At 45.9% G+C, this 22694-nt stretch overlaps 6 protein-coding genes across 7 annotated transcripts in view; 3 read left to right on the top strand and 3 right to left on the bottom strand.

The window, feature by feature from the left end:
- The window catches only part of LOC117581349 (partitioning defective 3 homolog), a 35084-nt gene extending 25920 nt beyond the window's left edge, over positions 1 to 9164 (bottom strand). For both annotated transcript variants that reach the window (XM_034268481.1, XM_034268480.1), the window contains exon 1: positions 7959 to 9164. In XM_034268481.1, coding sequence (XP_034124372.1) covers positions 7959 to 8078 — 120 coding nt within the window. In that variant the 5' untranslated portion in view covers positions 8079 to 9164. The remainder of the gene's footprint in view (positions 1 to 7958) is intronic.
- A 1652-nt stretch (positions 9165 to 10816) lies between these two features.
- Positions 10817 to 15484, top strand: LOC117581350 (protein xmas-2). Its single transcript, XM_034268482.1, has 3 exons — positions 10817 to 11123; positions 11184 to 12738; positions 12798 to 15484. Exons 1-3 carry the CDS (start codon positions 11080 to 11082, stop codon positions 15327 to 15329), a joined length of 4131 nt encoding a protein of 1376 aa, XP_034124373.1. The 5' UTR covers positions 10817 to 11079; the 3' UTR covers positions 15330 to 15484.
- A 13-nt stretch (positions 15485 to 15497) lies between these two features.
- LOC117581364 lies at positions 15498 to 16243 on the top strand. The gene has a single exon (XM_034268497.1). It carries the CDS (start codon positions 15521 to 15523, stop codon positions 15728 to 15730), a length of 210 nt encoding a protein of 69 aa, XP_034124388.1. The 5' UTR covers positions 15498 to 15520; the 3' UTR covers positions 15731 to 16243.
- A 235-nt stretch (positions 16244 to 16478) lies between these two features.
- LOC117581358 (histone H1-like) lies at positions 16479 to 17430 on the bottom strand. The gene is made up of 2 exons (XM_034268490.1): positions 17267 to 17430; positions 16479 to 17204 (listed from the first exon to the last, which is right to left on the bottom strand). The coding sequence occupies exons 1-2, from the start codon at positions 17394 to 17396 to the stop codon at positions 16789 to 16791; spliced, it is 546 nt and encodes a 181-aa protein (XP_034124381.1). The 5' UTR covers positions 17397 to 17430; the 3' UTR covers positions 16479 to 16788.
- A 772-nt stretch (positions 17431 to 18202) lies between these two features.
- Positions 18203 to 18682, top strand: LOC117581361 (histone H2B-like). The gene has a single exon (XM_034268493.1). It carries the CDS (start codon positions 18285 to 18287, stop codon positions 18663 to 18665), a length of 381 nt encoding a protein of 126 aa, XP_034124384.1. The 5' UTR covers positions 18203 to 18284; the 3' UTR covers positions 18666 to 18682.
- A 909-nt stretch (positions 18683 to 19591) lies between these two features.
- On the bottom strand, positions 19592 to 20735 carry LOC117581360 (coiled-coil-helix-coiled-coil-helix domain-containing protein 2). The gene is made up of 2 exons (XM_034268492.1): positions 20581 to 20735; positions 19592 to 20284 (listed from the first exon to the last, which is right to left on the bottom strand). Exons 1-2 carry the CDS (start codon positions 20625 to 20627, stop codon positions 19846 to 19848), a joined length of 486 nt encoding a protein of 161 aa, XP_034124383.1. The 5' UTR covers positions 20628 to 20735; the 3' UTR covers positions 19592 to 19845.
- Positions 20736 to 22694: the final 1959 nt, after the last annotated feature.

The raw sequence follows: 22694 nt of genomic DNA, 5'->3' as shown, positions 1-22694 counted from the left end.
TAAATGTCCAAGTAAGCAGGCATTCGACTAATGGCTACCCTGTAATCAAGTTCTTGTATCTATTATTTAATCTAATGTATCAGAAATGCATGGAGGTTTGTAGACGGGAAATTCCACCAGTTACGGCATCGATAAACTCTTTCACACGCCACAACTACAGGGTATGCAGCACAAACAACAAGAATGTAGAAACCAAAGCCACACCACAGTTCCACCTCTCCGTCCTCCTTCTTGGCATCTTCCGCTCTCTTGGAATCGGGCAACCTTTGCCGATGGCCTTCATCAGCATTCTTGCGTTCTTCCTCTCTCTTTCTCCATGTCTCTTACCACTCCTACTCTCTTTCGGATGATTCATTTATTAAAGTTTCGCATGGCTTTTCGTTGTTGTTGCTATGTTTGCTTTTCTTAGAGGGAAACACCTGGATAAATAAATAGGAAATACAGCAGCGACCCGATACGATCCGACTCTTTTTTATTTGGAAATGTGAGTCAACGTTAATATGACTTTGTTCCACGGCAACTGACTGCCACTCTTATGCGGTCTGACAAAATGTTTATGGACGTATGTATTTATGTGAATAACACACCATCTTTTTAACATTAATGAATCCCGATTGTTCGCTCGACTTCAATAATACTTAATTTTGTTCCTAGAATTATCCACTTTCCAGCAGTCGCATAATTGTATGTACAGTGCATATTTGTGCCTGACCTTACACAAAGCTCCCTCTCCCTCTCCCACTCTCCCTATGTAGTTCGCTCTCTTCGCTGTTTCTGTTTCAGCTGCTGTTGTTGCGTCTGCCGGTAAAGCTTTACTTAATTCCAATAACCGTTAATTCAATGCACTCGATACTGAAGCCACACGTTTTGCTGTGTATATATTTTTGTACATATGTTGCTAAAATTTCTTGCTTTCAGTATCGATTCTCAATCGGTTCAGACATAACCACAATTAAATCTGAGCCGCGACTGGGATATCATAAGCATCTGTACGTACACATTAATCGTAATTTTTTATCACCAAAACGTGAGCGACGTTCTGGGTTTGAGATTTTTGTTGCGATTTTTGGTTTTTATGACGAGAAACGAAATAAAATAATATCAGCAGAAGTTTTCTTGGTTTTCGGTTACGCGGCTGGCGAGCGAGCTGCCATCGTCTGGAATTCAACGGAAGAATCGAATGGTAAAAGCAGAGAGAGAGAGAGAGAGAAAAGGAACGAAGTAAATAAAGTGCAGAGCGAAAATGTTGAGCAACGTTAAGTTACCGTTTTATACCAAGAGTGCTTTATGACGATGACTGGCCATGGGGTATGGGTATCGTATGTTGACCCAAGAGCCAACCGCCAACCGCCAACCCTTTTGGCAAACACTGGACATACACTCTTCCACACATGGTTTATATATCAGCCATGTGTGATCGGTTACACGGTTTATGGGGTTCAGATAAACATACAGATGTATATTCATACATAATATGCTACATGCTACATGCATATATGTGCATATGTACACTCATAATGGCCTAAAGCTTCTGGTTATATGCTGAGACCGTGCCTATTTTGCGCTTACTCATTTCCCAAAAACGTCACGTTGTTGCACAGCAGAATATGGGGCCACCGTTGCATGAGGGCAGGGGACTGGGCATGGGGGATCAGGAGCTGCTGGCTGGCTGGCTGGCTGGCTGACTGTCACGCCCACTTCGGACAACGGACTCTGCTCTGCCCGACTCTAGTCACTGCCCGCCACAGATCGCTGCATTGTTTTGTTTGCGTTTTCCGCTTGTTCGGATGGCACAACAAAAACAAAACTTGGTTTTTAAACAAAGCTCAATTGAAATGAAAATATATAAACTAATAGCTCTAGTCCACAGCGCAAATAAATATACAAATAAAATAACAACAACAAAACGAATTAATTTCGAATAAATTAATTGAGTTGTTAACAGAAAATTTGAATATAAACTGATGTTAGGTTATAATTAAATCCGAAATCCTACCAAAAGAGCAAAGAAACCATCAAAATTCGGTTGCACACGTGAATTTATATGAGTTTTCAGCCGAAAACTGTTTCTGGTAATCTGGTAATCGTACACCGTAAAAAAGGTAAAGGTTAAGAGTTCACCATTCATCGGCTGATAATTTCAAATATGATTATTAAAAAAAAACCTCCACTGCTTTAGCTTAGTAGAAATTAATGAAGCTTGAAGGTTGGAAAAACCTGCACTTGACCCCGGGTTACCCTTCATTGGAGCCCCATAGACCCGCCCCCCGCCCATCTGCACGGCATGCACTGCTTGAATCTGAAACCCCTGGAACGGGGTTCAACAAATTAATTCGAATGATACTCGGTTCAAATTATTGGGTGCAACGAGGCAACGAGGAGACAGGCAGGGGGAGGAGAGTGTGGGAGTGGGAGTGGCAGTGGGGGTGGGTCAGTGGGCTTATATTTTCCATGTTTTCGCTCTTTGGGCTAACGAAACGTCAATAGCTAAACAGAAATTAACAAATTAATTTGTTGTTTGCCTTTTGTTGCCAGGAAGTTGCATGCCACAGAACCAGAATAAAACAGCAGCTGTCCCACCACCGAAATGCCACCCTTATGTCAATATCAGGCGCCAGGGGATCGCTACCAAAAGGTAAATCGTCTCAAATGCATTCCAAAAACGGAAGCAAAAACCAAAAACCAAAAACCATCTGGAGCACACGCACCAGGCACACGGCACACGGCACACACCAAACCAAACCACACCCAACCACCGTGCACCACACCACACCACAGGAATATGCCACCAAACAATTGCAATAAACAAACAAAATGAATAGACAACTCTAAGGACTAGAAAATACCCCTCAGAACTCAGGAAGAAGGGAATGCACAAAAAACGACGAGGAACGTTGTGGCACGCGTCTAACTCCGCCTCACTACTACATACAGTAGACAAAACTAAGATGTGTATCCTCAAACACTTCGAAGACTGGGTATACAAAATAACATTGGCAGAATTACAGATATTCCTGTATAGGGTATGTGGAGAAGAAGAACGACAATGGGAGCGGTAAGGGATAGATAGACAAGCAGACACACGTGCGTGCGTGACCGAAAATAGATACTCAATTAGTGTGGCAATAAAACGTTTTGTAATTCTAGAAGGGAACAATATGCATATGCATATGCATGCGGTGGCCTCAGCTCCTGCAACAGACAGAACATAAACAGCAGCAATCTATGCATGTCTGTCGTTGCCATCCCATTTCCAATTCAATTCCCACAAAAATCGTGCAATCGTGCTAGGAAAATGGACAACAAATGGAAGTCAAATACATTTTTGTATAATAGCCCAATTCCATCTTCATCCTTTGTCTGCTTCTCCTTCTGCTTTAATGCCTTGCATTCCACAAAAGAAGAGACCAAACGACACGACAACAAAAAGGAAATGGATAATGGACAGCGTAGAGATCGTAGGGAGCGGTGGAGTAGTGGGAAAAGAGGATCAAGTGCAGCCTATAAGCACTGCAACAATTTATCAAAGCTGGTAAGGATCGATGAATATTTCTCATCCATTTTTAACGAGTATTCAAACATACTTAAGGAGTCGCTCAAAGTTTCAGAGTTCTGAAATGGGTCTTGCCCTTAAAACCTCTCTGAAATGTATTTTATTTATTGCTAGAAGTTTACAATTCATCTGGATTTCATTTTGCTTCATTTTTTACCACTAATCGATAGATTGGCTGTGGGCGTCTCTTCGAATATTATTATTGTGATGATTGCGAGTGGGTGTCGCTGTGGAAATTATTTTCAATTACCAGCAGAACACACAAAAGTACGGGAGAATGGAGAGAAGGTTAAATATAAAACTGAAACAAACAAAAAACATCAGAGTACGCTCGTAATTCAATTGAATTTCTCGCTCCTAATTTGGTATCTCGATTGCCACACAGAGAGAGATAGAGCGAGAGAGAGAGAGAGAGACACAGGCAGAAAGCCATACGATGAATCAGCAAAGCCCACAATGCAATGCAATAATAATAAGAATAATATTATCTAGTGGCTACACATATGTACATACATATCTGTATATATGTCTCTATAAATACTAGTAGAAAAACATGAAGCAGTCAACTGATATTTGTGCTAGGCCAGACATTACATGTACATATTCAGGTTGCTGCCATGACAACCGACAAAACAGCAACAGAAACTATTATTACGAGTACGACGCGTATGGGCTGCAGTCAACCCTCGCACACACACACTCGCACGCGGGCCCGGCCAGCAGTGCACAGAGTTCTGTAGTACAGTGCTACCTGGCTCTGGGTAGCCAAAGGGAGGAGGAGTAGGGGCCCCCTGACCGATGCGTGTCAGCGGCATTGTGAAGCGACACTTGAAAAGCAGATTCATTTTTTTTGTTTTCGTTTTATAAATGGAGCATTATTGGTGGAATAATTGTTTTAATTATTAATAATAATAGTAGAGAATTGCATGCATTTCCTTGGCATTCGCAACCCATTTCGTGGCTTTAAAGTACTTGCATGACCTGCATAAGAAATATGTCGGAATTCAATTAGTTTTATATCCATGGCTCTGCACTGTACTTTAGTTTTTAGTGAAGCGAAAAGCATTGAAACTCAATTGATTTTTGTTTCTCTTTCCACCAGAGACAAAGAAAGAAGAAAGAGAGAGAGAGAGTGGGGGGGGGAGGGGAGAGATTAGATAGCAGCAGAAAGAATAGAATACGATATGGAAGGGAAGTGTGTGTGAGGCAGGTCGTAAAATATCTTCCATGGTTCGGTGGCTCTTCTTCCACTCGTTCTTGGTGGTCAGTGTCTCTTGTGTGCCACCATAATTGGCTTTCATTTGTCCATGGATTTTGGCTTTTCCCTTTTCAATAATATTTAACATGAAGAAAAGTAGATGATAAATGAAGGCGAAGGCTGAACCAGTGGCTATTTCCTTCTTAGATTATTTTGGTAATTTATTCTCAGTTTTCAAGTAAAATAAAATCGATTCAGTTGCCCGAAAAATGTAACGTTCTCCTTCCTCCAGCAACAACAAAAATCACAAGCGAAATTCCAAGCGAAATTCCATTGCCCATAAAAAGAAAGAAACTTCTCAAGGTGTTTGCTGCTTGGATTTATTGATTATTTACCACGCTGCTCCCTCCCCCCGTCAGCGCTTTACTTATTGTCGTTCCACATTCCACCAACAGTGGGGAATGGGAGGAGACGGAGGAGGAGGTGCCGTGCTGTAGGTGCTAGCTGCTACCATATTTTCATTCTAATTATTGGCTTAAACCAATTAGAGCGCACTCAAAATACACTAACAATTAACCGTGGACGTGAGAGTAGAAAAATCTACGAAATATTAAGTGCAAAAAATACATCTATGAAACAGACAGAGACAGCGAGAGAGAGCGAGAGAGAGAGAGAGAGAGAGCATTGCTGGTGGATATTTCTTGTTATGACTACAACAAAAACAAAAATTTACAAATTGTTCAGAAACTGGTTTTTGCTGCTGCTGCTGCTGCTGGCTGTTGCCACTTAATGCCAAGAATTTCAGCGGGCAGCCCCACACAGAAACAGAAACAGCGACAAGAAAAATGCTCAATGAATTTTTTGTTGCTGTTTCTGTTGTCGTTGTCGTTTGTCGTTAAGCTTTGCTTTTTTCTGTACCCTTTTTGGTCACACGGAGGCATGCGGATTTTCGCCTTTATTTTCACCTTTGCTTAAGCTTAAAGGGTATGTGTTAAGTCGGCTAAGATTTCCCCCCCAGTCGCAGTATGTAAGCAAATGAGCAAATTGCATGAAGAGACGGCAAGAGGAGGACAGTTTCTACCAGTCCCCCTGTCCCGCTTTTGTTTTCTGTTTTTTATATTTAATTTTTTTGATAAGAAACATCGAAACGCCCACTGAAGCTGCGCTCAAACAAAGGAACTCTGGGAAGGGACAGATCGGAGATGAATCAGCGAACATCAGGGGGTAATCATAGATAAATAATTTAATTTAAAATCCTAAATCCTCGAAACCCGTTTTGGAGTGCACTAATAATTCCTTAATAAAATCGACCGCAATGCAACATTCAAAATTCGGATGTTATATCTCAAATATCCAAAGTTTCCAGAGCTCTCTTTGCATTCCACAGATGCTGGGTACAAAATGGAACCCCCACAAGATGCCAGCCAGATACATCCCACGACTGCACTTGGCACTGGCAGCAGCAGCAGCTACAGCAACAGCAGCTGGAAATGGAGCCAAATATAATCGTACAGCATATTTTTCAATGCTGTTGAGAACTCTATACTTGGTAGTATCGCGTAGCTGGAATATGCAATTGCAAATTGGTTTCAATCTGTTTCTTCCGCGGTGCTCTGGGGCACATGCTCGAAACAAAAGATAAGAAAAACCAAAAACAAAGGAATAAAAAAAACCCCACAAAAACCATGACGAATGGGAAACAAATAAAAATGAAAACCGAAAATATAGCACAGCAGCTGCAACAAAACGGCAGCGAAAGAGGAATTGTAGAAATACTATAATAATAATAAAATCTTTTATGTACGGGAAAGAGATCGGGTGGGAAGAATTCCAAAATGCAAAAAGCTGGAAGAGACATTTGATTTTTGTTGAGTTTGCGAATAAAACGCTTGGGTACGGCCAGTAAGGGAGATATTTGTAGATATTTTGTTGGTTGCTTTGTGTGTGTTTGAATTTTGGCGTTTTTTGTTTTGGTCTGGAATTGTCCGGGCTTCGGGGTTCCGTTGCTGCCGTACACGTGATCACGAAATGGAAAGCGTCTCTCAGTCTCATCTCTTGCGTCTTCTTTAGTTTATTTTCGCTGCATTTTTTTACAGCTGACACAGTTTCACGTCTTTTGCGGCCAGACAATCCGACAATCAGACAATCCGACAATCAGACAATGGATGCAAGCCGAACCGCATGGACAAAAATTCACACAGGTTGCACCGGAAATGGAGCCCTACTGGAGCGAGCACATGAGTATCCCAGCCCAGCCACATAATGACTTAATCAAAAGGGAAAAGCTACAGCTCAAAATCATTATAAGAGATCGCATCGCATCCCCTGGGCGCTCTCCCACCACGCCCCATTCGAAAATTGATTTCAAATTTCGAGTTCCCTGAAAAAGCAAAACCTTTTTTGATTAATTATATTACTCGTAGGATCTCCGAACCGAAACCCCACCAACACAGACAAATTTCCCATTAATTAGGGTTCCCACATCTACAGATCTGCCCCATGCACCATAGAGCAGCAGTGCATCTCATCTACACACCCCAAGCCCCCAGCCTTTCCCACACGCTGTTTCGGGTTACCTGTCGCTGCGCTCTATTTTTTCCCTCTCTCCCACACACCTACCTCTCCAGTGTTACTGTGGCTGTAACGCGGGGTTCAAATGGGTTCAGAGAGATATCAAAAATGTTCTTTAGATTGCTGCTTGCCTTTTTCTCTTACATTATTATAATTCTCATGCTTATTTTGGATCTTCTTTTCTTCGTCTCTTTCTTTCTTTTCGATTTGTTTGTTGTTGTTATCATCTCTTCCAAATTCCTCTTTTTTCGGTGTTTGTTTTTATGGCTCACTCACTCTACCTCCAATCTTCTCCCGCTCCCTCTCTTGCTCACTGTCTTATCATTATTCAAATATTTTACCTACACACACACACACACACACACACACCGTCATGGACCGTCTTCTTCTTCTGTCACTCTTACTGTTTGTTGCCCTCTCATCTTTGTTTCTTGTCTCTGTCTCACCGCAGAGCGCCGACCGAGGGGCTGGCTCCCCTTCATTCTAAAGAAGAACCTTTTTTGTGTGTGTCTTTCGGGTCTTTCGATTCGGGCTTCCCTTTAGTTATATTTTTATGTAATTACTCTCCTTCTCAAGTGCAGCGTTTCCGCTGACGAGCAATGGAGGGGGTGGTAATGGTGGTGGGGGCCTTCTTACCTTTCCGGCTGCCTTGATGTAGCGCCGCGTTGCCTCCTTTACCAGTTCGCTGACGAGAAGTTCTCCGTGGCCGCAGGGCACCAGAATGCGCACATCGCCGAAGCAAACGGTAACCTTCATTTCGTTTGTATTGCTTTAGTATTGGTATTTTTACACTTTACAGTTTTGTTGTTGTTGGTGCTGCTCTTGCTATTAATGCACTTTCTATTTCACTCACACGAACGCACATGTATTTCGTTGTTGTTTTAGTAATTATTAATTATATTAATAATAATGCACGCGTTTCTTTCCAATGGAATGCTCCCTCTTCTTTATGCTTGTCTGCCCGCTGCCGCTACTGCAGTTTGTTGTTGGCATCCTATCTCTGCTTCGGGTTCGTGGTTTTTCGGTTTTTGGTTGTTAGAGAGGCAGCTGCAGCACAGGAGAAGAGTGATCTAGCGTGCGAGCGAGATGGCCTGCTAGTCGAACCAAAAAGGACTTGGACGTCGCTGCCGCTACTTCGCCGCACTTGACAGCTGTACAACTACAACACACCTCTATTCTCTCTGCGTATATCTTTCTCGCTCTCTCTCACTGAGTGCGATCGTGGTGTGTTTGTGTGTTTGTGTATGGCTTTACCTTGCGCTCTCAATTGAAGGATGCACGCGTCAAAGAAGTATTTTGTGGCTTCTACGACTCTCTTTGCCTTGCCATTCATTTACTTAGCATATTTCACTGTTTTGTCGCTGTTGTTGTTGCTGCTGTTTCTGTGGGTTGCATGAATCACACGCGCGCACAAAACGAGTTACAACAACACGAAAGGCAAACAACAACGGGCCAAGATCATCGGAAACGTCGTAACAAAACGCGCGTCACACCAACAAAAAAAAAACAACTACTGTATACACAAATATACGTATATTTCTGCAATAATTTGCTTTTTTAGTCGATTGCCGCGGCCCCCAGCCAGAGCTGCAGTTCTCCTTTGTGCTGTTTTAGCCGTGGCTTTTAGTTGTATTTTGGCCACAAACTGCTACCAAGATTTGGCGCATAGATTCGGCTCGATCATTGTCGTGTCAGCGTTGCGGTTGCTGTCGTTGTTTTTCGTAGTGGGCTGGCTCCACACTTATTGCCTTCTTAACGTATTATTTAAACTTAAAAAAAAAACTAACAAAAATTGACGAGCCGCTGCCAGTTAAACATCGCGCGAGAATTGTTTTTTTGTAATAATCGACGATTAATCCGCATTGACCAGGTACTTCAGTTCGATGATGGGGCTGTCGATATTTTCTTGACAAGCGTATGTTCGGTGTTTCTGTCGATATTTGTTGCTATCGATGGTTGTTGATGAGGGCATGCAAGGTGTTGCATTGGAAATGTTCTTAATATGAGGTATGGTTTAAAAGTGTGGTCGTGTTGTTGTTGGTGTATCTGGCTTTGATTTTGTTCAAAAAAACGTTTTCATAGGTTCTGTTAATTTATTTATGACCTTTACGTTTTTTTCAATCGAGTCGAGAGCCCAGTGCCATGGTTTGACAGGAATTTCATTATAAGTTGAAGCAAAAAAAAATAGCTTTGGTTTCTGATATTTCCTTTTACTCATTTTTCCAATCCGTCTGAACTTTTAATTTAACTTTTCTGATTAGGGTGCCCTGACTATTACAGAGAATTACAGTTTTACTGTATCTCTTTATATTAAATATCTTCACTGCCGTTAATACTGCGTTAATAATACAGATGAGGAACTATTTCCATATTCAACTATAGCTACTTTTACTAGGGTAATCTAGGATACCTATACTATTTCCACCATCGATGGTGGCCACTATCGATGTTTTCCCAGCCCGAGTTTCCAGCGGAACTATCGATAAAGTATATATCAAAATATACCTTCTCATTTTCAAAATATAAGGTAGGCTTAAATCATATTCCTCGACTTTAATGTTCTATTTGATTTTACTAGCTTTCAAAGACCTTTAACACTGAAAAAAATAATTTAATCCGATTGAAAAATTAATTCTGCATAAGAATGATGTTTTCAATACGAGGTTTCCTCATAACTCATCTCTTTATTACCTTTTTCATTTACATCTACAAATATACCACTAGTACTAACTGTTTTAAAAATACTAATTTAATCGGTTACAATTCAAATAAATATCAATAAGATTTTCTAGCATTCATTACTTGCTTTTCTTGGAATGTATTAAGTTTATAAGTTTAAATGTAATAGAAATTTAAATGCAAATTTTGAACATTTCACCTCTGATTGGACCAGCCGACCCTGAAACTTTGGACATGGGGGAATTTCTGTCCTTCCTGAAATCCAGGAACCCAAATTCGGCGAGAGGCCCACATGGCATATCGTTCAGGATGCTGCAGCAACTTCCTGTGGGGAAAAAACATAACATCTTTGAAATTATTAACAGGGTATGGCTCAGTGGCGTAGGTCCCAGAGGTCTGGCGTAGAATCAAGGTGGTACCTATTCCCAAGAAGAATGCGGACCCCGCTTCCTTCCAAAACTACACGCCTATTTGCCTAATAAGCATCTTTAAGCAAGTTTAAGTCTATAGAGGGGTTGATAAAGTTAAAGCTGGACGAACATATTACAAGGCATGAGCTTTTGCCGGTCAGATCCTACGCCTTCAGGAGGAACATTGGATTGCCTGCTTCCTGAGCAGGCGTCTAGAGAGTCTAGAGAGGAATTAAGCTAAAAGATATTGACACTAAAAGACTGCTTAGTGGCAGTGCATTTGATAGGCACACACTTGCCAAAATGCACGTAGTCGCAAGTAACATTTGTGATACTTGCGATACTATCGATGACAACACAGCAAAACTACCCATCGCTAAGGAAATATAATAATATTTCAATTCTTCGAAAAAGAACAAACAAATTAGCTCGTACCAAACATTAATCGAGTTCATCGACAGAATTGGAGTGAAACTGTAACATATTACATATCTTGACGTGGCGATTTCCACCTTGTAAAGGCGGGCGGCCAAATAATTTGATTAAACTCTTGTAATAGGTACGCCAGAAGGTAGTGAAACAATTGCCGCGAATATAAAACTGTCATCGCTATTGCCCGGCGTTTTCTGGGTGAATGTGAAAATTGTAATAAAAACACAAAGAGTCCCATGGAAGATACTCGCCCAGGCGCCTACAACTACAAAACGCTGCTGTAAGTCCCTCTGCATGCGGCATTTGATAGAACAAACCGATAAGCTGATTTATCCCACAGATGCACCAATATACCAGAATTATTCCTGGACAAATTCGTGGCGCGCACACATTTCGGGCGCTTCGGGAATTTGGTAAACTTTGTGCTCCGTCCGCGTCGCATGACCTGCACCGTGAGCTACGCCACCGAGGAGGAGGCTGAGCTGGCGCTGCACGAGGGCAACGTCTACAATGGCCACGAGTTTCACATGACCTATGCCGAGAATGAGACGGCTCCGGCACAAAAGACCGAGCAGTGGGTGGATCCCGAAGTGCAGGCCGAGCTGAATGCCCTAAGCGGCGGCTGGCCGAACGAGTACCAGCCGACAAAGCAGAGCAAATCTGCTGCCACCGAACATCCAGGCTCCAGATCCCAGCACAGCGAACGTAGAGAGCGGCCACCGCCGCCGCCGCAGCCGCAGCCGCTGCCGCCCGCACACTCCAAAGCCTATGCACAGGAGCTGGAGGCTATCATGTGTCGTCCGGCACACACCAGCGAGGAAAAGTACCGCGTGCTCGATGCACGGGACAAGCTGCTGCGCCTGAACCAGCAGTCAAATCGGCAGCTCGATCTGCAGCGATCGGGCAGCACGCAGGGCTACTGCCCGGACATGTGTCCGGAGAAGGAGCGCCTGCTGCGCGAATTCCAGCGCCAGGTGTCCGTCTTCGAGCTGCAGCCCGACTCGCTGTCGCGCCAGCCCGGCGGCCTGATCTCCCACGAGCTGGCCCTCAAGCAATATTCGCGCAGCAGTGCCGACCAGGAGACACCACTGCCGCACGAATTGCGCGGCGAGCCCGCCCTGCACATGACCATGAGCTACCTGATGCACGAGATAATGGACATTGATCGTGAGCCGCTGGGCGATTGGTTCCACTTTGTGTGGGATCGCACACGCTCCATACGCAAGGAGATAACACAGCAGGAGCTCTGCTCCCTGGGCGCCGTCAAGCTGGTGGAGCAGTGCGCCCGCTTTCACATCCATTGTGCCGGTCGTCTGGTGGCCGAGGATCCGAGCGTCTTCGACAGCAAAATCAATGCGGATAATCTCACGAAATGTCTGCAGACGCTCAAGTACATGTACCATGATCTGCGCCTCAAGGGCGTGCAGTGCCCCCGGGAGGCGGAGTTTCGGGGCTACATTGTGCTGCTGAATCTGGCCGATGCCAACTTCCTGTGGGACGTGGGCCAGCTGCCCGACGAGCTACAGACCTGCCCGGAGATACGCAGAGCCATCAAGTTCTACTTCTCGCTGCAGGACACCAATTTCGTGCGCTTCTTTCAGCTGCTGCGCGATCCGGAGACCAGTTATCTCAGTGCCTGCATTCTGGTGCGTTATTTCACCCGATTGCGGGTGCTGGCGCTGCATCGCCTCATTCAGGGCTATCGGGCGCCGCGCAAGAACGAAGTCTCCTCGCTGCCCCTCGCCTATGTGGCCCAGATGCTGGCCTGCGAGAGCCAGCAGGAGGCCGCCAACTTTGTCCAACATTATGGGCTGGAGATCAACCAGGACGAACGCGTTTCCCTCACCAGAATTTACAATCCCGAGGTGGAATACAAGCTCGAGCGGCAACTGGAGGTGAGTTAACGTCTGAGGAGCAACGTCACAGCTCTTTAATTCGTTTGCTTTTGCTTTAGTTGGTGGAATCGAAGCGTTATCAGAGCGTGGGGGAGTGCATCTGCGGGGAGCCATTGCCGCCCAAGAGCCTCTACGTCAGCCATCGTCCGCACAACAGCTTCAATGCGCAGCACATGCTGAAGCGTAGCGCCTGGTCGGCCAAGGATCAGATGCCCAATCAGGAGCCCGAGGAGGAGCCACTGCAACTGCCAGTGCCGCTGCAGCGCGACAATCTGTTCAAGGTGCCCATGCAGCCGGCCACGGCTGTGGCTTCGGCGGGTGGCTTCAGCTTTTCGCTGCCCAAATCGCGGGCACAGGAGATGCACGAAATGCAGGAGGCAGCGGCTGTGGCACTGGCGGAGCAACAGCGCCAGCAGCAGGCGCAGCGGGCACAGGAGGAGGCCAGAATGGTGGCGCTGCAGCAGGCCATAGCTGCGGCCAAGCAGCGCGAGGCCGAACTGATGGCAGTCAAGGCTGCCGAAGCGGAGCGCTTGCGCGTGGAGCAGGAGGAAAAGTTGCAGCGTCTGCGGCACGAACAGGAGGCGGATGAGCAGCGCAGGCGGCAGATGGAGCGCGAAATGCAGGAGACGCTCGACCAGCAGAACAGATGGCGACGCGAGCAGCAGCATAAGCGCCAGCAGCGACTGCAGGCACAGTCCATCCGCCTGTACGAGCAACTGTTCGAGGAGACGCTGCACAATGTGTGCGCCCATCAGCTGCAGCTGGAGCAGCGAGCACGCCAGCTGTTTGATCAGCTTGTGGACAGCCTCACGGCTGAGCTGGTGGAGCGCGAGCACCAGAAGGCCATCTACGAGTTCAGTCTGATGCGCATCTACTGGCGCCGCTGGCGCGACTTCCGTCGCGTGCAGCAGCAGAAGGACACGCTGTTCAATCAGCTGCCGCTCAGCTTTGGCGCCGAGCATCCCGAGCGACTGCTGAACGAGCGTAGAGTGGATGACTCGCTGCGTCTCATACGTCGCTATCGGCAGGGCGAGGCGTGCAACTACATTCAGCTGCTGACCGGCATGGGGGATCGTGGCTGCGCGCTGAAGCTGGATCTCTGGAAGCTGCTGGGCCAGTATCTGCCGCAGGGTCAGCCGGGTGCGCGGCGCTTCTACAAGCTGCTGCTCTCGCTGCCCGAGGGCGACCCGGGACTCAAGCTTGAGTACAGCCTGGACCGCGAGCTGCTGCAGCGGCCGCCAACAGACGCAACGGAGAGTGAGGCAGAGGCGGAGCCCGAGTCGGGCCAGAGCTATATACGTGGCGTGGCCCATGGCCTGGCCCTCAGTGTGCTGAAGACTCGCGCTGGCCAAGATCCTACCCACTGGGCCCATGCCGATGGCATCGTTTGCTTCGCCAGCAACGCGGATATGTCGGAGATTTGCCAGCGTCTGCGGACCATCATCCAGGCGAGTCGTTGCATCCATGTGGCGCTGATACTGCAGCATCCGCCGCATGAGGCGGCACACGAGGGGCCAATGTGGCGGAAGCTGCTGCTCAATCAGCTGGGCCTGCAGGCCTACAAGATCTTCTGGCTGCGCACAGAGTCATCGTGGCCGCGCACTCAGCTGATGTCGGTGCTGCAGTCGGCCCTCAAGTTTCTGGCGCAGCAGCCGCAGCGCTGCCGCGACGGATGTCTCAGGCAGGCGGAGGTGCGCGGCTTTCTCGTTGACAATCTGGGCCCCGAACTGTTTCGGCGCCTGAAGCATGCGGCAAACGAGGATCAGACCATATGCCGCAAGAGCCGCGCATCGCCGCAATTCTGCGTTGAACTGTACAACGAGGCAGTGCGTCGCCTGCAGCTGGTGGTCGTTGAGGATCTGCAGCACTGTCTGCAGTTTCCCCAGGACCTGCGTCCGTTCGTGGAGCCCCTGCAGGCACAAGAGCTGCTGCCAGGCAATTGTCTGGAGTACTTTATGCCCGGATGGGAGCAACCGGAGCAACGTTATCCCATCTACCAGCTGCTGGAGCTGGCCAAGCTGCCGCCAATGCCGCAAATGCCTGGGTTGCCCCACGATAAGCAGGAGGACTTTTGCCAGTGGCTGTTGGAATATGTGCAGCTCAGCCAGCAGGAGGATCTGATAGAGTCCATCTGCCTGCAGGCCATCCACTGCCTCGAACACGAGTCGGACTATCTCGGCCTGACGCAGCTGCTGGCCGTGGAACGGCTGCAGTTTGTGCTGCGCAACGAGCAGCTGCAGCTGCCCAAAGCCATTGTCTACAGATCCCGCACCATGAAGAGCTACTTCCAGTCATCGTGGTATTACGATTTTCAGCCACCCGAACCAGCTCCGACCGAGCCACCAGTCCCCGCGGCAGAGTCCTTCCCACCGCAGACAGAGCAGCTCGACTTTGACGAGATAGTCAGCAATGCGGAGCGCATTCTGCACAAATGTGAGAAGCGGAATGAGCAGCGTCGCACCCTGATGGAGCTCAATGTGACGCGCAGTCAGGCGGCACAGCCGAGCAGCAGCGAGTCAACGGAGAACGAGGAGAACTGTGCCAAGCGTCGTCGCCGTTCCATGGTAGCTGAGGCTGACAGGCGCAAGTAAAGCCCAAAGCCCCAAACGCTTTTATTGGTTGACAAGAGGAATTTTTAATTGTGTTTTGTAGGTAGGAAATTAATAATTAACAAAGAAAAGAATCAAACAAAACGAACCGAGTTGGCGCTTAGCAGCTAATCAACTACAGCAGCTCGAAGCTAAATCTAGCTGGAAAATAGAATTTTGGAAACGTAAACAAAATGAGCAACAGACTGAGACACAGACGCGACACGCAGCATAGCGGCGTTACTGTGCAGACACCTGAGCCAAAGGTTCACTATTGGCCATTCTGGCGCATTGTCTACTGGCTGGTTGTCTTCGTTGTTGTTTTGTCCTTATGCTTGGTACTGTACTTCACGCTGAAATCAGATCGCGGGCGCTGCAAGTCGTACGACGTGCGCTGCGATTGATGAAAAAGCCGAAAACCTCCACAACACTTCAATATACGTCAATCCAGTGTGTCCAGCAATTCTATGACGTGTTCAATCTATGTGCAGGATCAATTAAAGATTTATTCAAGACATTGTTTATACCATAAATGGTTTTTCATTGTGTTTTGCAGATTATTATAAGACCTTCCCTTGCCATACTGTAGCTACTCTCACTGAAGTTGTCTGTTCCCACCACGCTTGAAGCGAAAGTTGGTGTCAGAGGTACATAATTCGAATTACAACTTTTAAAATAGCTTCAATATGAGATCGATGAATTGAGATCGATGCTTGGTTAACTCTCCGGAGAGCAAACCCACAACAAGGACAGCTTCAGTGACGGTAGCTGCAGTGTTGAGAGCTCGAACAAAAGTCTGCTCCACTGCGGAAAACAGGCTCATCCAGTGAAGATCTCAATGGTCATAGGAAAGCAACCAGCAGCCAAACAGTAATGCCCGTACTCTCAGTGAATGAATAAATTTATAGTAATCTACAGCCACGTGTGTGTTGTGTTTGCTTGCTGAAAGAGTGACAAGTAATTTTTTTTTAATTTTAAAGGCTTACGCACACACGCGATGAAAGCGGAGCTTAATCAGAGCTTTCAACGCAGCTAAGCAGCAAATCTCGGCGTCAATTCCTAACTGGCCTCCAGCCGGTAGGCCCGAGTTCAATACCCATTGTGGGTAAGAATTGTTGTATTTATTTATATTTTTGTATGGTTTTTGTACATTTGTTAAATAATTTGCATCTCTTATGCTAAAGTTTAGTAGCCCTTAAAAGGACTTAAGTCAATTGCAGATGCACTACGCATCTAATATTGTGTCCACGGCCACGTATCGTTCACAGTTTCGGTCTGGTCGTCTTTGCTTTTGGCTTCTCTTCTCCTTTACATTGGCGAGCGCAGGCAGCTCTTTTTCGCTGCCTTCTTTGGCTTGGCAGACGCTGGGCGCTGCAGTTGTTGCTTGGAGCTGTGCCGTTTGTCTTTGCAGGCGGCTGGGGCTCCACTGGAACGTTGCTTTCCCTTGTCTTCTCAATCTTCATCAACCTCGCCTTGCGGTGTTCTTAGCAGCGTCTGATATTTTTTTTGCATTTGGCTTCTTGTCACTGGCTTTGACTGCCGCCGCCGGCTTCTTACCTTTCTCTTTTTTCTCCACAGACCCGGCAATTTTGAACGAACCAATTGCACCTGTACCTGTTGTTTGGATTAGCTTTCCATTGGCGACGGCTGCCTTTAAGTTCTTTTTAATAAATGGCGCCCGCTTCTGGGCATCGCATTTGTATTCGGCTGTAATATACTTTTTAATCGCCAGAAATGAAGAGCCTCCACGTTCGTTCAAGTTTTTAATAGCAGCGTCCACCATTTCCTGGGTTGGTGGATGTTTGGCTGGAACTTCGGACTGCTTTGAAGCAGCATTTGGTGACGGAGGCGCAGACATGCGCGCTTCGTATTGTGCGGCTGCAGAAACACACAGAAAACCATTAGAAGTGCACCTTAAATTGAGACAAGTTTAACTGTACCCCAAAATGATCGAACGTCGGGCGGCACACTTTTTCGTGCGGCCCTGTAGGTGGGTTTTTCGCTTGTCCTCTCACCGAAGTTCGAGAATCGAGCAGTCGCCTTAGTGCGGGTCATTTTCACAGCACACATAACACGTAAACTTCTGAACACACAATAAGTGGTCAGTGCATTTTCTGATCTATTTATTGCATGTGCAATATGTGGAGTGTGGAGAGAGACAGAGAGACAGAGAGAGAGAGAGAGAGAGAGTTTGGCTCGGCCCTGTGCTTATGCTGCGAGCGAGACGGGTAGAAAACTCTTTGTACGCACTCGTGTTTATCTCTTCTATAAATAGAAGCAGAGCTTAACTTCACTGCATCAGTTCCTCAGTGACTTTCGTACGTTGAAGTGAGCTTTAAGCATACACACGTAGTGAGAGAGGACTGATCTTGATAAAGGGGACAAAGGCAAAGGCTTGGTAAAGGGGAGAAAATATTTGCCTGATAATATGCAGGACAGAATCGACACCGAACACGCAAATATGAAGCGTTGTCCTGCCATTAAATGGATAATGATAATTTTAGTATCATTATTATACATAGATTATATTGTCTTTGACCCTTAACAGCTTTGGTGGCCAATCGAATTATTAGAATTGCAGTTTTATATTTTCCTTTCCTTATTTATGAGATCAGAATATTCAGATCTATGGATTTCATTTAACAGTTATTTTTATTTTGAACATTTAGACACAGTTTGTACCAGCTGAAACCGACTTTTGGACTATCATAAGAAAAACAATTCATATTTTCGTCTTCTTGTTATTATTTATCCCACTCTTTTCACGAACGGCAGGAGTAACCATGGACCACGGGGAAAGGGAGTGTCACAGGGGAGTGTGCATTAAACCTGAATAGATTGCTCGAAAAAAAAGTATAAGAATAAGTGAATTGGATTCACTTCTCACGGCAAACGTGTTACGTCTATTGAGTGAACTTTTTGTTGTTATTCATTTTGTGAAACTTTCGTCGGTAAAAAATGGCGCCTAAAACTCCAACTGGCAGTTCTAGCAAGAAGGCTGGAAAAGCACAGAAGAGCATCAACACCACGGACAGGAAGAAGAGGCGCAAGGTGCGGAAGGAGAGCTATGCCATTTACATCTACAAGGTGCTAAAGCAAGTCCACCCGGACACTGGTGTCTCCTCAAAGGCAATGAGCATCATGAACAGCTTCGTAAATGATATTTTCGAGCGCATTGCCTCCGAAGCATCGCGCTTGGGTCACTACAACAAGAAGAGCACCATCACGAGTCGGGAAATCCAAACGGCGGTGCGCCTGCTGCTGCCGGGAGAGCTGGCCAAGCATGCCGTCAGTGAGGGAACCAAGGCCGTCACCAAGTACACCAGCTCCAAGCAATAGTTTTCGCTGCAGCAAAATAAAGGAATGTACCAGATCATTGCAGTCAAATGAAGGTCTTGGCGGTGCCAAAAATGTACTAAGAAACAAATAAAACAGAAATTAATATTCGAAACTGGATGTATGTACATGCCTATGTACATATGTAAGTCTTTATATTTTTGTAAATGCCGTTAAAGTAGCTCGGGAATCGAAAGCTTTTAGTACTGTTCTTGGACAGCATGCAAGACTGAAAACTGCATTGGTGCCTGCAACTGCTATGCATGTTATACACACATACATACGTGAGCGACAGCGAAGCAGAAGAAAACTTTCCTACATGCACCGAATAGGGCCTTGACACGATCGCTGGTCTAGTATATCGGACGTTCCTTACGTTCGTCCATTATACAAGTGCATGCAATGTATGTATTAAAATAGTGGCTCCCAAATTGGTGCAAAAGCTTGTAAGTACAGACGCGGGTTTACTTGTTAATCATGCCAAAAAATGAAATCGTACAAATAACTGTAATAAAAGTTTACATCGCTGCACTTACATGCACATATGGACATACATGTGCATGAGTGTACAGTGTACACATACACATTACCTTGGAAGACAACAGCAAGTGTGGTCCGAAGGCATTCTTTACTACGAATCGGGTACTCTATTTATAATGTATAAATACTTTCCACTTGGCTGCCACGTAAACATGTTTATCATTATCGTTGCAAGTCTCCCCAACAAAACAATCGAGAATTTCAACAAAACGTGACAAGGAACCGGGGAAATAAATAGAAGAAATTAGTAAACTAATCTATTTTTAGAAGAACATTGTCACATTTTGTTTTTGTTGTTGACCCATTTCACAATTTAGTGCAAAATGTGCAGCATTCATAATCCAAAAGAGAAAAAAAAGAAAAACAAAATTGTTGTATTTTTTTTTTTAGTTGACAGCGATGGGGCTGCTGCCAATGGGGTTTTCTATTGAACAATATTTCGCACTACGGTTAAACAATTTTTATCCTTTGGGGAGTTAAACAATTAAAACTAACGGAAAAAAAATAATTTACAAACAACTTTAGCTCAACATTGTACGCCGTCTGTCGATGTTGGAAGGTGACGGTTGTGACGGTTGTGTGTGTATGTACCGAGGATGTTCTCTCGAGCATGTTTTTGTTGTTGTATTGTCTTCCAGCTTCTCTACTGCATATGATTTGCAGTCTTGCACTGCCTCAGCGCCTCATTGAATCCCTCGCACAGCGTCAGATCCGACTGGCCCTGAGCGCACTGGATGAACTGTTTGAGCTCCCAGGCACAGGTGCCCTGAGGTTCGTTGGGCTGAGCGTAGTACGGCTGCTGCTGTTGCTGGGGAGCTGCTGCAGCCGGTGCTGGGGCCGCTGCTTCCTTGTCGCCAGAGCCGCTGAACATGGATGTGAGGCCGTGGCCCACGGTGTGGCCGATGGCGGAACCAATTGCAACACCGCCGGCGGTGGCGGCCATTTGCTGGAACATTGAGGGCTGCTGGGGCGCCGGCATACCGACGGCGCTGGGGGGAGCAGCCATCGGTGCTGGTGGCGGTGGTGGGGCGGCAGCACGTGCCGGCACTGGGGCGGCAGCACGAGCGGGTGCCGGAGCAGCGCTATTAGGATATAAAAAGAAAACATTCATTAATTTCATTGTGTGTGGACTTTGCACGGAAACGTCTCATTTTCTTTGTGCCTTTCCTTTTTTTAGGTTACGTAACCCATTGGCCCATTTTGGTCCAAGGGAAGTTCCAGAAGCCGACTAGCGATAAGAAGAAGATCAGAATCAGCTCTGGTTATGAAACTAAATTCTACTCAATGCCAATGTCATGCCACTTCCTCTTCCCTTGGCCAATTTGTTGCACATTGTTGCGTTTCTTTGTCCAATATTTTCGTCACTTCACAAACTTACCGTCTGGCGGATGGTGGGGGGCTGGCTGAACGTCCACGGCGAACCATTTTGTTTGTTTTAGTTGTGTTGTTTGCTTTCAAATTTAATAAGATGTTTATCACGAAAAATTCACTGCTGTGACTGTTGCTGTTTACGTTTTTTTTCTTTCTGACTTAAAAATCTTATAAGTTGGATTTCGACGAGAAACTTCTGCAGTGTGACCGCGGAATTATACCGACAGACCCTCAGAAATATACCGAAATATACCTTCTCCTTTTAAAAATATACCGTAAATATACCGTAGTCTTAAGTCTTATTCCTAGATTTGGATCTTATTTGTATTATTATTGGCTGGTTAAGACACTCAGCATTAAAACTGGCATTTTACCCTAATCACCATTCAATTCTCCACAAGATTAGCCGCTAAATCTTATATGTGAATTTCGATTTCGACGAGAAGCTTCGGCCTGCTTGTGCGCATTGTGTTTTATCAGTAGCAGCCCTGGTTGGCAATACGCTTGGTATTTTTCCAATAAGTGACTACGTGCCCACTGCTAAACGGTCCGTTACAGAAAAACTACCAGAAAAACTTTACAAAGAATATACATTTATTGAATTCTTTTTAATTTATACATGCAATTTCGTATCTAAAAGTAGAATGCCAAATGTTCTGAACAAAAAATACCATAAAAGTATTTTCTTGAATATTCACTGAAATGGTTGATCTTTTTTCAACAGTATGGCAGCATTTCATCAAACTTTCTAGTCATTATTTTAACGTAGTGGCAGCCTGTGAATGAAACCGTCTTTTTTTATGCATTCCAGCATATTCCACCAGCAGCCACAACTCCCGTTGCTTTTATTTACATATAAGGTGTATGTACAGTTGTTTGGCCAGCAACCTGTGGCGACAGACTGCCATGTGGTTTCACCTTAAATTAACCTTTTGAGAGGACACGCTGGTCGAAGAGGCGCATGCGTCTAAAAAGGACCTCTAATAATAGAATAGGACGCAACTGAGGCAGAAGCTTGCATCATCATTCGAACTGGCCACTGGTTCACGTGGTGGGTGGGTCATGGTGGCATTCAATGGAAGCACGTGCAGCCTACACAGGCACATACCCGGATACTTCCAAGCTCTTACATACATGCATAAATATGTACATAGCTGGGTTAGATATGCGCGAGCCGGTGACGAGCCTCCTACGCTCGTCGCCGTCGCTGTCGCTCTTTATCTCTCTCCCGCTGCCACTGCTTCTGCCTGCTCTCGATAAACTGTTATACCAGGCGGCAAAGCGAAACCAGTTAACATGCGCAGCGTATAACAGCTGTTGTCGCTGCTACCACTGTGTAAGTGGCGGCGTCTGCGCCAGCCTCTGCCGCTAACCGCTGCTCAAAAAGGACAAACTCAAGGGCATTCATGGCCCGACTCAGATACGGAACGAGCAAGCTAGAGAAGCTCAAACCCCAGTGCAGCCCAGCCGTAGCTTTGCACAGCAATTTCATACGCATGACTTTGATAAGTTCACCGGCGTTGAGGTGGGTACGTACCAATGATTACCATACTATATCATACATGTGTATGTATGTTTCTACACATGCCCCATACTTGAAAGCTCTTTGGGTACTCTCTGCCATTAGATTACACAATCTTAAACAGACGAGGAGCTTCGCCCACGTCACAGCACCCTCCGGAGCGGCGGTCCCGTTTTTCCTGTCACTCCCACGTTTCTATTTTTCTTTTGCGAGAGTGGAGAGGATTTTGCGAGGTGTGCCCAATAGAGGGTATGAGCATTTCTTTCATACTATCGCCATTCTCTGTGTCAGTTTTCGTGCATGAGTGTGTGTGTGTGTGTGCGGGAGCAGACTGACACAGTTTAGCACTAAACTCCTCTCCACCTCACTCTCTCTCTCTCTCTCTGTCTCTCTGTGCACCACCCCCGCAAAAGCTGACCGAGCGTGGGTGGGCGTGTTTAAGCTTGAACTACTGCTGTGTTATGTATTGCTTAAATATTTAAACAATTCCCATTGATTATCCATCAGAAGAAAATTGCTCTGGTCGCGTTTTCCTCATGCTCTCTCTCTCTCTCTCTGGCTCTCCTTCCTTTGCGCAGACATTCCATTCATTAACGGTT

This window comes from Drosophila guanche, unplaced genomic scaffold, assembly GCF_900245975.1.
Source record: "Drosophila guanche unplaced genomic scaffold, DGUA_6, whole genome shotgun sequence".
Taxonomy (NCBI): Eukaryota; Metazoa; Arthropoda; class Insecta; order Diptera; family Drosophilidae; genus Drosophila; species Drosophila guanche.
The sequence above is the reverse complement of the archived record's forward strand: the minus strand, read 5'-3'. Positions and strand labels throughout refer to the sequence as shown.

Bases quoted from the DNA above. Each gene is read 5' to 3' on its own strand.
- LOC117581364 (XM_034268497.1), top strand. From the start codon at position 15,521: ATGAGCAACAGACTGAGACACAGACGCGACACGCAGCATAGCGGCGTT.
- LOC117581358 (XM_034268490.1), bottom strand. From the start codon at position 17,396: ATGTGTGCTGTGAAAATGACCCGCACTAAGGCGACTGCTCGATTCTCG. The intron at 17,205-17,266 runs GTACAGTTAAAC...GTGTTTCTGCAG, and splicing joins CGACGTTCGATCATTTTGGG to CCGCACAATACGAAGCGCGC.
- LOC117581360 (XM_034268492.1), bottom strand. From the start codon at position 20,627: ATGGTTCGCCGTGGACGTTCAGCCAGCCCCCCACCATCCGCCAGACG. The intron at 20,285-20,580 runs GTAAGTTTGTGA...ATATCCTAATAG, and splicing joins CCCCCACCATCCGCCAGACG to CGCTGCTCCGGCACCCGCTC.
- LOC117581350 (XM_034268482.1), top strand. From the start codon at position 11,080: ATGGAAGATACTCGCCCAGGCGCCTACAACTACAAAACGCTGCT. The intron at 11,124-11,183 runs GTAAGTCCCTCT...TTTATCCCACAG, and splicing joins TACAACTACAAAACGCTGCT to ATGCACCAATATACCAGAAT. The intron at 12,739-12,797 runs GTGAGTTAACGT...CTTTTGCTTTAG, and splicing joins AGCTCGAGCGGCAACTGGAG to TTGGTGGAATCGAAGCGTTA.
- LOC117581361 (XM_034268493.1), top strand. From the start codon at position 18,285: ATGGCGCCTAAAACTCCAACTGGCAGTTCTAGCAAGAAGGCTGGAAAA.